This window comes from Musca domestica, unplaced genomic scaffold (assembly GCF_030504385.1).
Source record: "Musca domestica strain aabys unplaced genomic scaffold, Musca_domestica.polishedcontigs.V.1.1 7, whole genome shotgun sequence".
Lineage (NCBI taxonomy): Eukaryota > Metazoa > Arthropoda > Insecta > Diptera > Muscidae > Musca > Musca domestica.
The window spans coordinates 6,586,570-6,601,486 of record NW_026712383.1 but is presented as its reverse complement, the minus strand read 5'-3'; the positions used below and the strand labels follow the sequence as shown (position 1 = coordinate 6,601,486).

Below are 14,917 nucleotides of genomic sequence, written 5' to 3'. Positions count from 1 at the left end.
TCCAAATTACATTGACCCAGATTGATAGGTCAATTTGTAGTTATGACTGCAATAAATTTATGGTATGGAATATCGAATAGTTTCCCTTAAATATTAATACGTATTTATGATTAATATTTAAAGGAAACTATTTGGTATTCAATGACATAAATTTATTGCTGTCATGACTACAAATTGACCTATTAATCTGGGTCATTCTAATTTGGTAGTCTTCATAAAAATTATTAATAAATATTGAATAATTAATAACGATAATAAATTCTGAATTATATTGGAAGTTTTTGGGGAGTAGTGGCAAATCGCCATTATTGATTTCAAAGACAATTTCGTTAAAATAATTATAGTATCTCCTTAACTTCAGACAAGACTCATTATTAATTGTAGAAGTCATTTCGACAGACTGATACAAAATTTTAAGGAAATTCTTTTGAAATTTTTAAAATAATTCACTTTTTTTATACGTGGAGGGTATAGTATGGAGGGTATATTAAATTTGTCATTTCGCTTGTAACTCCTCAAAATATACATTTTAGACCCCACAAAGTATATATTCTTTATCAGCATAAAATTCTATGTCGATTTAGCGATGTCCGTCTAAATGTCTGAGGAAATCACTCTAGCTTCCGATCGAAATTAAGGAAGTTATTAAAAAATTACTCAAATGTGTATTATGTCTGCAGGACTTTCGTATAGCCCCCATATAACGGTACATCCCGATATTCGGTATTTTGTTTCGGAATTGTTTCAAATTTGGTATTTGAAGTTCATAATGGATACCACATCCTAAGACAGAAAATGAGCCATGTAGGTCCACGTCTTCGTATAGCCCCCATATAACGGTATCTCCCGATATTCGGTATTTTGATGATTTTAGCGACATTATTTTACGGAATTGTTTTAAATTGTCGTATTTGAAGTTCGCAATGGATACTACATCCTATGACTGAAAATTGTCTGTGCAGGTCCACGTCTTCGTACAGCCCCCATATAACGGTACCTCCCGATGTTCGGTGTTTTGATGATTTTAGCGATATTATTTACCGAAATTGTTTCAAATTTCGTATTTGAAGTTCCTAACGGATATAACAGCCTATGACAGGAGATTGTCTCTGCAGGTCCACATCTTCGTATAGCCCTCATATAACGGTACCTCCCGATATTCGATATTTTGATGATTTTAGTGACATGATTCACTAGAATTTTTTTTTCAATTTTGGTGCTGGTCTACGTTTTTTAACTCCCCTGGTACTTTCCTATATTCGGCATTTTGATGATTTTAGCTAAATTATAAACATAATATTTTTTCAAATTTCGAGTTTGAATATGGTAATAGCTTATGACAAAAGTTGCCTATGCAGGTCCACGTCCTCGCATAGACCTTAATATACGGCTACATTCAGTATTTTTAAGATTTTAACAGAATTTTTAACGGATTTAATTTTTTTGAAAATTACAAAATTCGTTCCAAATGGTGAAGGGCATTCAAAGTTCGTCCCAGCCGAAGTTACAGCTTTTTTACTTGTTTTACTTTATTTTTAATATATTCAAATACTTTTCGGAAATGCAGGCTATATAATTTACATGAATTTAACAATATGTGTTTAAGAGTTTTTTACAAAAGAAATTATTATGAAAACCCCCTAGATTGGGCATGCATTCAAAGAAATTGCATATAGGATGGATCTCTTCTTCAATTTGTTTTTTCCTAGAATTAAATAAACCTCATATATAATAGGAAACTTGTCGTCGTTTTTGTTCTTGTTACCACTCTCATACCCTTGTTGCATGTCATCTATTGTAAAAGAGTTTTTTTGTTGTTGTTTAACATTTTGCGACTACTACATTTACACTTTCGTTGCTTTCAACTCTGCTATCGCGCTAAAGAAACCATTATATGTAAGTGAAATAAAAACTCTTGAGTTTTTTTCTTCGCTTTAAAAAACGTTTATATAATATGTACATACATACATATGTAAAAGAAATGAATCTCTCTGTTCCTCACATATATATACAATATAATGCAAACACTTTCAACGACACCGACTCAAAAAAAAGCGAAAGAAATAAAAATTTAGGTTAACATGTCATGTGTTCGTGATGGTGCAAAACCAACTTAAAGAAAAGACGACAGAAAGAAGGAAAAAAATGATGAAAGTTCCAAAAGGAGAGAGAGTGAAAAAAAAAAAAAAATTCGAAAACAAATAATGTCATTTCTATAAATCATTTTCAAAATATTTAAGCTTGAAGTAGGTTGTGATTTTTTTTTTTCTTGTTTGGTATTTATTTATAAACTAAACAAAACCACAAGGATAAATGCTTGCAACTGATTTTGATATGACAAGTGTATAGAGTTGATTTGTTTGCCGAAAGTTTTTTCTTTTTGTTGTGATAAGTATCCACAAAAACCTCATGTCAAAATGGAGAGTAAAGGTTACATCAAAATAAATTTATTTAAAATACCGCAAAAATCAAAAGGAGAATAAGAGTGAAGAGTTACATATTTTTTGCGATGAGAAAATTACAGATGATGTAGTTAGATATTGAAGGTGTTCTCATGTATATCGCTTAGATTAAATGTAAAGGGCGACTTTTTATCCATTATTTTTGGGGCTGCTCTGGTTTAAACAGCTCACTCAAGTTTAGGTTTGGGTTTCACTGTCAAACATCTCCAGTTTGGTCTATAATTAGCCATAAATCGTCTCAAAGACAAGTACAAAAGTATCAGTCGGTTTTGCCGATAGATGTATACCCTCAGCCAATGTTCGATTATTTAAAAATATTTTGACTTCTGTTATGATTATTCAAACTAATATAACAAATAAAAAAGCTGTAAGACCGGCCGGGCCGAATCTTGAATGCCCTCCACCATTTGGGATGAATTTGGCAATTCTCAAAAACAGTAAAATTCCTTAAAAATTCTGTTAAAATCTTAAAATTACCGAATGTAGCTGTTACATAGACATGCAAAGGTAACTTTTGTCATAAGCCAGTACTCAAAATGGCTCATAACATTTCTCAAAATACTCAAATGCGAAACTTAAAAAATCTGGTGAATAATGTAGCTAAAGTCATCAAAATACCGAATAGCGGAAGGTACCGTTATATGGGGACTATACGAAGACGGGAACCTGCCCAGACAATTTTTTGTCTTAGGCTGTAGCATCCACTGCGAACATCAAATACCAAATTTGAAAGAATTCCGGTGAATAATGTAGCTAAAATCATTAAAATACCGAATATCGGGAGGTACCATTATATGACGGCTATACGAAGAAGGGGATCTGCACAGGCAATTTTCTACCTTCGGCTTTAGTATCCATTTTGAACTTCAAATATCAAATTTGAAATAATTCCGGTGAACAATGTCACTAAAATTAACAAATTACCGAATATCGGGTATATGGGGGCTATACGAAGACGTTGACCTGCAAAGACAATTTTCAGTCTTAGGCTGTAATATCTATTTCAAACTTCAAATAAAATAAAATAAAACAATTCCGGTAAATAATATCGCTAAAGTCATCCAAATACTGAATATCGGGAGGTACCGTTTTATGGGGCCTATACGAAGACATGGACCTGCACAAATAACTTTCTGTCATAGGCTGTAGTATCGATTACGAACTTCAAATACCAAGTTTGATAAAATTCCGGTGAATAATGTCGCTTAAATCCTGAAAGTACCAAAAATCGGGAGGTACCGTTATATGGGCGCTATTCTAAAACGTAAACCTACATGGCCCATTTTCAATACCAAAAGTCCTGCAGACATAATATACATTTAAGTAAAAATTAAAATTTAAAATTAACAATCAACTTCAATTCGTTCGGAAGCTAGAGTGATTTCCACAGACGGATAGACGGACGGACATCTCTAAATCGACATAGAAATTTATGCTGATCAAGAATATATGCTTTATGGGGTCTAAAATGTATATTTCGAGATGTTACAAACGGAATGACAGACTTAATATACCCTCCATACTAAGGTGGAGGGTAAAAGAATGCCGAAAAATAGCTCGTACAAAATCACCCTATATTTGATTTGATAGTCGGAATAAATTTTATTGAGAGACTAGAACACGTCTTCTTCCTTTCGACTTTAACCATCTTCCTTCCACCTCACAAATGCATTTTAGCATATTTTTGCAAAGCCAAAGTTTTTTTATGTAGAAGTCTTCAAGGAATCTACATAAATTTATCTGACCCATGAGAGCCAATTTATAAAAGATCCTACACCAAGATAGCTTTATACTCGTGACGGATTAGGACATGTCTTCTAAGAAGATTTTTAAGAGTTTATATATACAGAAAAGACAAATAAGTTCATATATATCAATAAAAAAAACTTAAAACTACAGAAGGTTGCAGAAGGACCTCTAAACTGTAAATGTCCTCCTCTTCCAGCCTAACTCAAAATTTTATAGGGAAGTTCATGAATATATTTTAGAAGGACATATAAAAAGTTAGTGCACCGACCTGTCCTATAATTCTGATGTTTATTCTCTTTGATGTCAACAAACTGTGCATTTGGGAATCTGTTCTATGTTCATTTAAGGTCCTTGAACGAGGGCAGTCAGATGGAAAATTTACAATATAGATAGCAACAACTTGACAGACTAAAAGATACAAATAAAAACTGTTAGGCACAAGCATATGTACAATAAAGTGGGTCGTAAAGTAATATAAAATATAATTATAAGGCTTAATATGATTAAAGAATTGTCACAAAATAAACACTATAGACAATTTTCACAGAAGTTCCATAGAATCTACTTACCCGCGAAATATATTTCAATAGATATACTCCCCCAGTTGAAATTTATTGTTTTCCCAGACACCCACAACACAAAAAAAGTGAACAAACCCTAAAGTGTGTCAGGCAGACATTTACTTTTTTTATACTTTTATGATGACGACAACTAAAGTGACTATCAGAGGGGAGTGCAAAAAAAAAAAAAAAACAATAATAATGCATTGCCAAAACAAATTGTAAGGTTTGCATTGATGTTGAGCAGAAATCGGGGGAATGCAAATATATGCCTTCGATAAATTTTATGAATTTCAAGAGAAATGTGTTTTTTCTGGGGGAGACTTCGGTTTTTTGTTGTAGTTCCGTTGATGCATAAGCAATTGTGCAGACAATTTGCACGGCACTTTGAAGTGTTAACTTAATTGAAATGGAAGATAAGTTTTGTGTTCACTGCTAGGAAATTTAAGATGTATGCAATTAATTGTGGCAAGTTGAAGAGTGGAAATTAAAAGCAAATAATTTTAATTGGAAATTATTTAAAAAAAATTTTATTCGAAATACCATTAATTATTGTTACCGGACCATATAGCGTATAAGTTATGTCGATGCGTATACGCCACAATAGTTTTAAATGAAATAGAAACTAATTAAAAAGTTGAACAAACATTACTTTAATGCCATAAACCCAATTAAATATTGTTTTTGGGCATTAAATTTCAAATGAAATAGAATGTAAAATCGCTAATTTACTTAACGAGTTTCACTACTCAAAAAATCATTTTTAAGACGAATTTTAAATTATGAATTTCCGAATTTCCGAGTATAACCATGTACACAATTATTTGCAAAGAGATCACCAGATGTCAGTGCTAAATTTGTGTAGATCAAGATCAAGTATGCTTTGATTTATTTATGCCAGGCTCTACGTAAAAACCAGAAAAGAAAATCCTAAAGTCGGGAGGGACCGACTTTATGATACCCTACACCACTTTGCTAATTTAGTAGAGCTCCACGTAACAATTAAAAGTTTCTATGGGAGAATTCAATCATACACGCTATGATTATAATTATAGTTTAAAGTTCAAAATACTAAATTTGCAGAAGCATTTGTATCTTTTAAATTCGGACTTGTATTACCCATTTGGTGCACAATTAACTTGAAATCGGATAAATATATATATGGGAGCTATATCCAAATTGGAACGGATCTCGATAAAATTTGGCAAAGATATATTTCCCTGAATATCGTTGTTACGGAGTGCATATTACGGCTGTGGGTAACAAATATAACAAATCGGATGAACGGTATATAAATTTGACATACTGGCTTCCAGACTAAATTCGGTCCTAAGTACCAAATTCCATCCCATTTGGACAAATATTAGACGTTTGGTGCACAATATAAAGTAAATCGGACGAGCTATGTCCAAATCTGAACCAATCTTGATAAATTTAGCAAAGTTATTTCTGAGCTGTATTCCATATATTTATCTGAACATTGTTGTTACGGAGTGCATATTACGGCTGTGGATAACAAATACAACAAATCGGAAGAACAATACATATAGGAGCTATAGCTATATCTGAACCGATTTCGATCAAATTTGGCCTGCTTATTTTCAGGCCTAATTTGGTTGTATGTGCAAAATTCCATACTATTCGTGCTGATACCGATTTTCTCCAATTTCAATAGGGTTCGTCCTTAAGCCAAACAAATGATGTGTACAAAATTTCATCTCAATCGGGCAATAACGCGAACTGTACTTTGTTTAGAAAAATACATGGACAGACAGACGGACGGACGGACATATACAAATCGACTCAGAATGTGATTCTACGCAGATCATCAAAAGGAACTATAGGTCTATCTCGTTTCCTTTTGCCTTTTACAAACAAATGCACAAAGAAATAATACCCTGACCACCTTGTGGTGTAGGGTATAAAAATTTAACTCATTGTTCTACAGATATCAATATGGAATTAAGATACCTAAAAAAATAGGAATTGCCAACTCAAATGAGGCTTTTTTGAGTTATGCTACTCTGAGTAAATGAGTAATAGATGCACGTTAGTTGAATGAAAACTTAACTAATTTTTTTGAAAGGCGTGTTTTGATGTTCGGCACGACCTAAGTGAAAAAAATTGCTAATCAACGTGGAGACAAAACGGCTGAATGAAAGTCACTGATGGAGTTAAGGTTACGAAAAGTGCTCAAATGGTGCTCAAATTCTAAAATAGTACCATTCGGAACTATGTGAACGGATATAGCTAAAAAATTTAAATTTGGTACGGGAATCAAGGATGTTAAGTATCTGTAATATATGAAGGTGGTTATGGAAATGTGTACTAAGCTTGCTAACCGTACTAAATGGTACCGAATTCGGAACAGTGTTGTTACGGGCGGAATTTTAAAAATGTTATTGGTTTCCTTTTGGTGGTTGGCTTATGATAAAGAGCTAATTTTTGAATTTTGTGCTACAAGTTCACGGGAAGTACTAAACAGTACTACTGGTATTGACTGAACAGATAGTGCTTAAAATCAAAAATTCGGTATTAGCGTTAATTTTCATGTGTAGCCTGGATATATGGAAGTGATTTCGGAAATGTGTACTTTAATTGTACGAAAAGTACTTAATGGTACTAAATATAGTAATGGTACTAATTTGATGTTGCTATCTGAATTTGAGATATGGAGGTAGTATTGGAAGTGTGTACTATAATTATTCGAAAAGTACAAAGTGGTACTGAATTGGGTATTGGGTTAAAAGATAGAGATAAAATTCTGAAACGTGATGCATAGATTCCTAGAGGCATGGTTGAAAACAAAGAGTTGAAACTGTGAAATTTCATATTGCGATAACTGTTTGTATCTAGGATTGAGAAAAAACGTATCAAAATGTTATTCAATTTAGTATTGGGTCAAGGAATATAGCTGGAATCCTGAAATTTAATATAGATGTCACTGTTAGTGTCTGTGGTTAATATACGGAGGTGGATTCGGAAATGCCTCCTATAATTATACGAAAATAACTAAATGGTATACAATTTGGAATTAGGCGAAGGGATAGGACTGGAATCCTTAAACTTGATATTGAGGTCTCTCTCTGTTGGTATCTGGATTAGAGATATGGAGGTAGTTTTGGAAATGTATGAATTCATTGAACGAAAAGTATTTGAAGTCACTAATTTTGGATCACTGTTGGTGACTAAGATGGATGTATTGGATATGCGTCCTAAATGTTACTACATTTGTTATTGGTATTTGATATTGAGGTCACTGTTGGTTTCGGGGTTTACATATGGAGACGTTGAAATAGTTTTGGACAGAAAAATTTAATGTCGATCCATTTTGCAATGGTGGTGCTAATATCCTCCTTGGTAAGCTTAAAAGTGGAAAGATTTTTAAAATTTTTTGTTAAAGTTAAACCTTTTGTTATTCATTCCGAAGAATTGATAACTCGAACAATATATGTAAAATCTTCAAAGTCTTAAAATATATGCATAGTGGTGTATGGCATCATATAGTCGGTCCTGCTCTCTTTGGCTTTTCGGTACTGGTTTTATATTATTATTTTTCTATTTTATGTGTAATATTAATTCCTTGACACACCTAGTACCAAGAACTTAATAAACTATATATAAAATCCAATGATGGAGCTCATAAAACATGTACATATAGTACCATTTAATACTTTTCGTACAATTATATGACACATTTCCGAAAACCATTTCCATATGTTCTGGCTACATAATAATAGCGACCCTATTACCAAATACACATTTCTAAAACCGGCTTAATATATCAAACTTTCTTTTCTAACTTCTATCCTGCACACCATCAGAGCCTTCTTAGACTTCTAGCTTAAAATCAGTAGAAAATTGTCTGTGCATTCCCACGTTTTATAATCGGTATTTTAATGATTTTAGCTACATTAGTCACCGATTTTTTTTAAGTTTCACATTTGAATATTGAAATGGCTTATGTCAAAAGTTGCCTATGCAGGTCCATGTCGTCGTATAAACCTTAACAGCTACATTCGGTATTTTTAAGATTTAAACAGAATTTTTAAGGGATTTTTTTATTATTATTATTATTATTATTTTTTTTTTTTTTTTTTGAAAATTGCCAAATTTGCCAATGGTGGAGGGTATTCAATGTTCGGGCTGACTGAACTTACAGCTTTTTTACTTGTTTTTTAATACCTTTTAGTACACTTATAGTTCTAATCCTACCGAACTTTTTAAACGTAAATAGTAAATTTATTTTTATTTACAGCGCGTTGGCTTCATATCCTTGGCTTTGGGCATGTTTATATCCTGTTTGTTTGGTTTCATATTTGGCTTAATTTTGGGTACCACAGAAATGCCATGGGGTAGCGGTGATTGGCCTACTGAGGAGATGCGTGGAAGGTAAGTAAGATTTACATGTGTACACGTTTATTCTGTTTGGCAGTCAACTCACAACTGACTCGATTTATTCATACAACTCTTATTGTGTAGCAATGTGGTTATCGATTACTTGTTATCTTGCTACAGCTCGGGCAACCTGACGGTTGTGACCGCCCCGGTCACACGGGGTAAACTTAAAATAGACTAGAATACTTAAATAAATGGACTAGATACTTATTCTACTTAACCTAAACTATGTACAATCTACTACTAATATATACATTACGGGTTAGAGCAACCCTGAGTCCCGTTATCCGGATCGTTCATCTTCCATAAGCGCATGTTACATGCTTCTATCACTCCCTCATAAGGTATCTGGGTGATTTGACAATTCTCTATGTCACCAACGACATACCTGTCGTTCGGTAACACCTTACGCACGGTGTATGGCCCTTTAAATTTCGGAATTAATTTCTTATTAACCCCCGCGGTGGTGTCCACATTTTTGATTACTACAAAGTCACCTTCCTTAAACGAACTCACAGTAAGACCTTTCTCCTCAAATCTCCGCTCATTATATTCTTGCGACCTCGCAATGGCAGCCGCCGCTTTATCTCTGATCTCTTGGATACCCCCCCCGGGGTCCAAAAAGTTCTCCTCAAGGTATTCTGACAGTTTGTCTACTATCTCTCCTCTCTGGTTAACCCCAAACAAAACTCTACTAGGGGTGTCACCAATAGACCTATTTACAGTGTTGTTAAATGCAAACTCTATTTTGCTAAGTTGTTTCACCCAATCGGCGTGTTGTACAGGTTCGCTGAGTTTTGCTAGCATTCCTACCAAAGTCCTATTTACCCGCTCAACCTGTCCATTCGCCTGGGGTGAATGCACTGCCACTTTCACATGATTTATATTTTTCTCTTCTAAAAAGTCGGCAAACTCCTTTGATGTGAAACAACTCCCTCTGTCCGTTACGCATCTAACCGGTCTGCTGTAGTAGTCAAAATATTTGAGAAGCGCTGCATTTACTTCCTTGGTGCTCGTTGTTAAAACCGGATAAAGTCGAACAAATTTTGTGAAAGCATCGATTATGACTAAAATGTGCTTTCTTTTCGACTGCAATGATGGTAATGGGCCCAAATGATCCAAATGAATTGTGTGAAAGGGTCTGGGTTCTTTTGGGATGCTATGTAGTGCCCTCGCATTTGGTTTGTGAGGGGCTGAATACATGATACACTTAAGACAATTCTTTTTCTGTTCCTCTACTTTTTGTTTCATTTCTGGGAACCAATAGTGATCTTTTAATTTCAGATAGCATTTGTCAACCCCTAAATGACCTAACTTTTCATGCATTTCCCGTATCACTTCCATTTCCATGCTTTTAGGTACGAAGAACCGCAAAGAATCATTAATTTTTCTATATATAACCCCGTTTACCATATCATATCCGTTCACGGTTCTATTTTCAAGTTTCGACTTTAGCTCACTTATTTCCTTATCCCTAGCTTGGGCCGCACATAATTGGAAGTCTATATCCTCTATTTCGATTGTCGCTACTACTTTGTTACTATTCTCTGGTTCGATTCTAGACAGTGCATCGACGTGGGCCATTTTTTCCCCTGGCCTATGCATAATGGTGTAATTATAATTCTCTAGTTCAAGGGCCCATCGTGCAATGCGGCTGTTGATATTTCGTTTCCCCAATGTCATAGCTAGAGAGTTACAGTCCGTCATTATTTTGAATTTAATCCCTTCTAAGTACGCTCTAAATCTTCTCAGGGAATAAATTATCGCCAGTGTTTCCAGTTCGAAGCTATGGTACCTTGTCTCCGCGTCTGTCGTCCTCTTTGAGAAGTAGGCTACAGGGTGGAACACGCCATCATCCTGTTTTTGCAACAATATTGATCCGAATCCTATTGCACTTGCATCACAGTGCAATTCTGTTTCCCTATTCGGGTTATAAATAGCTAGGATTGGACTCGAAGATAACCTTTGCTTCAGCGTTTCAAACGCTTCCTTACGCTCATCCGTGATTTCATACTTGACCTCTTCCTTTGTCAGTTCATACAATGGCTTGGCTATTAGAGAAAATCCCTGTACGAATTTTCGAAAATAAGAGCATAGTCCAAGAAAAGCCTGCATTTCCTTAATGTTTTTCGGCATCGGGTACTTCCCGATTACTTCCACATGTTCGTCCGATGGTTCGATTCCTTTCCGTGATACCTTATACCCAAGGTATTCAATTTCACTATACGCAAACTTGCATTTTTGGATTTTAATTTGAAGCCCATACATAGCTAAACGGTCTAATATTTTTCCTAGTAGTTGGATATGCTCCTCCAAAGTCTTTGACGCTATCACTATGTCATCCATATAGACTACCATTTCGCCCCGCTTCAGAAAATCTTGAAAAATTCCGGCTATGAATCGTTGAAATACCGCTGGCCCATTTTTTAAGCCAAATGGCAGCCTTAAGAACTCGTATTGGCCATTCGGTACCACAAACGATGTGTATTTCACCGATTCCTCTTCTAATCTGACATGGTAGAAGCCTGACTTGAGGTCCATTATGGTAAACCATGATTTTCCCTCCAGGTACTCCAAGCAGTCTTCTATTAGTGGGAGGGGGTAGTTGTCCCGTACTATGATTTTATTCAGGGCCCTGTAATCTACGCACATCCTTACCTCACCACTTTTCTTCTTGGTTAGTACTATGGGCGAAGCGTAAGGGGAGTTGCTTGGTCGTATTATTCCCTTTTCCTGCAGGTCCGCTATAATTTTCCCTACCTCCTGTTTTTCGGCAAAAGATAATCTCCGAGGTGAACAGTAGGTCGCGTTTCCCGTCGTTACCAAAATTGACGCTTTGAAATCTGATGTCTTTGGTTCATCCTCTAGTTTCCCAAAATAATTATCTTGGATTAACTTATGTAGTAAACATTTTTCCCTTTCGTTTAATTTCGGGTTAATATCCCAGTTTTCCTCCTGTATCTCTTTTATTTCTTCTATTATACATGCTTTATTCTCCCATGTAATCTCTTTTCCCAATGTTTCTATTTCATTGCTGACTATTTCCCCAGCATCCGATTTCCCATTTTCTTTCATATTCTTACCATGTTCTATTGCCCCAACAGGAGTAGACCCTTCCTGTTGTGTGTTGTTTATTTCTGTTACCTTCCCTTTATCATTTTCAAAAAGGACACCGTTTTCATTCGGTTTTACTTTTCCATTTATTTTTAGCAGCCCTGGATTTACTTCAGGTTGAGGGTCTGCTTTTAAAAATAAATTGATACATTTTTTCCCGAATCTGTCACAAAATTCAGTTGGGTTCGGGTTCCCATTTTTCAAACATAAAACAATATTAAATATTTTTAGGAAGTCACGCCCGAGCACCAAGGTACACGGGGCGCTATCAGGCAAAACAATAAAATTCATTTTTCTTTTAACACCTCCGAACTCTACAAATGCCGGAAGACGTCCGCATACTTTCAGCTTTCTACCGTCCAAACCCTTATATTTAGAAACTCTCTTTTTTTTCATCTGAAGTTGTGGGGACACCGACCGGATCACTGATTGGTTAACAAAACTACATGGGCTACCCGTGTCAAGTAAGGAAGAAATAAGATGATCATTAGACCCCGTGTTACTGGGACTCAGAGCTACTCTCACCTGTATGTTCCAATCTACTTCCTCCTCGTCTGGGATTGCCGCTACCGTCCGTAGTGGGCAATTGATCTTCATGTGCCCCTTTTTTCCGCAAGTGAAACACGCTATTGGCCGCTGTCCCTCTGTGCAAGTTGTTGAATAATGCCCATACTTCGAGCATCGGAAGCACTTGACTGTTGGCGGTGCCTGCTTCACCACATCACTTTTCGGCTGATATTGTTTTCGGTCCGCCACCATTTTCTCGTATTTTGGTATCAGCTCTTTAAATTCGGCTACCGTGACCACCTTGAAGAATATGGAAGCTGCCACTGATTTGTCTAGCATACCATCCACTATGTACTCCACTATTTCTTTCTGCGAGAGTGGAGTGTCTTCCGCTAGTTGTTGCATTTCTAGGACATACCGGTGTAGGCTTTCTTTTTGTCTGTCCCATTTTCTAGCGTCCAACTTTCTTAGAGCTTCCTTCGCCCCAACTACTCTGCCAAACTCATTCAATAATTCTTTTTTCAGGCCTTCCCAGGAATTTGACTTTGTGCTGCGTAAAAACAGGGCCGCGCTACCTTTTAACATACGCCGTGCATAAATGAATTGTTCTGTTTTAGAGCACTTCATTACGTTGGTTATGTTGTCAAATTCCTGTATCCACTTTGTTATTATTAATTGGTTGTCCCCTGAAAATTTTGGCAACGCACCTTCCACATCAGAAAATGTGGCAACACTTTTTCTTGTTTCCAACTGTTCTTCCAGCTCGCTAATTTCTTTCTTTAGTTTCAAGATTTTTATTTGCCTCTCTAATTCTTGCATTATCTTGTCTTGTTCGCCAGCATGCTCTGGATTGCTCGCTATTTCGTTTCGTTTACTTGCATGCCCTTCTTTGTCTGTTACCACCCCAACTGCTTGTCCGTTTGCATGCCCTTGTTTGCTTGCCATTTCTTTTGTTGTTGTTGGTGTTTGTAACAGAACATCTGCTTGTTGTCGAGTCGTTGGCGTAATTGCGTTGTCTAGCTGTTGCTGTGTCTCTACATTTTCTGCTTGCCCTTGTGGTGGTGTGCCGCTAGCTGCTACGCTTACTTGTGGTGGTATTGGTGTCGGCGATGACGATGCACTCGATGAGACGCTTGCCCCTACCACTTCTCTCAACAATTCGCGTAGCTGGGCAATTGTTGCCGTTGGTGGAAAGTTGACTCCTGCCAGCCTCAGCTGGGCCACTAAATCTTCACGCACCATTTCCCTTTAATATTTTCAGTTTAATGTTCTAATCTTATTAAAAGATTTCACTGTTTGTTAATTTCACACTGGTTGGCGTCGTTCTCTTTTTTTTTTTTTTTTTTTCTCTCTCGCGTGTGTTCGGCCACACCTGATCTGTACACGTTTATTCTGTTTGGCAGTCAACTCACAACTGACTCGATTTATTCATACAACTCTTATTGTGTAGCAATGTGGTTATCGATTACTTGTTATCTTGCTACACATGAAATTTATATTTTCCCATTTGCAATGAACGAACAAATTTTAAAAATTTTTGGTCAATTGTATATTTTTTATATTCATTTGCTTTTTTTTTTTTTTGAATTTGTAACAGAAAAGTATTGGAAATCTTTCTGAGACTTTCATCTTACAATAATTCATATTATTTCATGAAAATATGTTAAGATGTAATGTTAGATAAGTAGGTGACAACGTTAGACAAAATTTTATCTAGAACTCGAATAAAGAAATTTTGTAAAAAAAAATTATTTTATTTGGCTCCAAACATCGTCAATATACATTCTAATCCTTTTTCTATATTTTAAAGAAAATTCCCTTGAGGACATGACAGCGTATACTTGTTGTCGTAACGTATACTGCACTTGTTTGAATATTCTCATTTGCCGCACGTTTTGTATTACATAATTTTGAAAAAAACTGACGTCACATTATTAAAATAATGATGATAACCATCGTAATTCTAAACATAATCCTAAACATCATCATCATCTAAAACTTTCTCCAAAACTTTTCAAAGAGTTCGCAAACAAGTCAAATTAAACTAATTAAACTGTGTTCACATGATTTATTACAAACAGAAATGAGTGGCAGGCATAACCATGACTACTTTCGCTAATGTACAAC

The 14,917-nt window shown here is 35.5% G+C and overlaps 2 protein-coding genes across 2 annotated transcripts in view; one reads left to right on the top strand and one right to left on the bottom strand.

Moving 5' to 3' along the window:
• The window catches only part of LOC101891108 (uncharacterized), a 130,882-nt gene that overhangs the window by 34,327 nt on the left and 81,638 nt on the right, over positions 1-14,917 (top strand). The window contains exon 7 of the mRNA XM_059130046.1: positions 9,030-9,163. Coding sequence (XP_058986029.1) covers positions 9,030-9,163 — 134 coding nt within the window. The remainder of the gene's footprint in view (positions 1-9,029; positions 9,164-14,917) is intronic.
• LOC101891280 (uncharacterized) lies at positions 12,345-14,223 on the bottom strand. The gene is made up of 2 exons (XM_005181494.4): positions 12,809-14,223; positions 12,345-12,734 (listed from the first exon to the last, which is right to left on the bottom strand). Exons 1-2 carry the CDS (start codon positions 14,030-14,032, stop codon positions 12,726-12,728), a joined length of 1,233 nt encoding a protein of 410 aa, XP_005181551.3. The 5' UTR covers positions 14,033-14,223; the 3' UTR covers positions 12,345-12,725.

What these genes read in the sequence shown, in the direction of transcription:
- LOC101891280 (XM_005181494.4), bottom strand. Translation starts at nt 14,032, where the DNA reads ATGGTGCGTGAAGATTTAGTGGCCCAGCTGAGGCTGGCAGGAGTCAAC.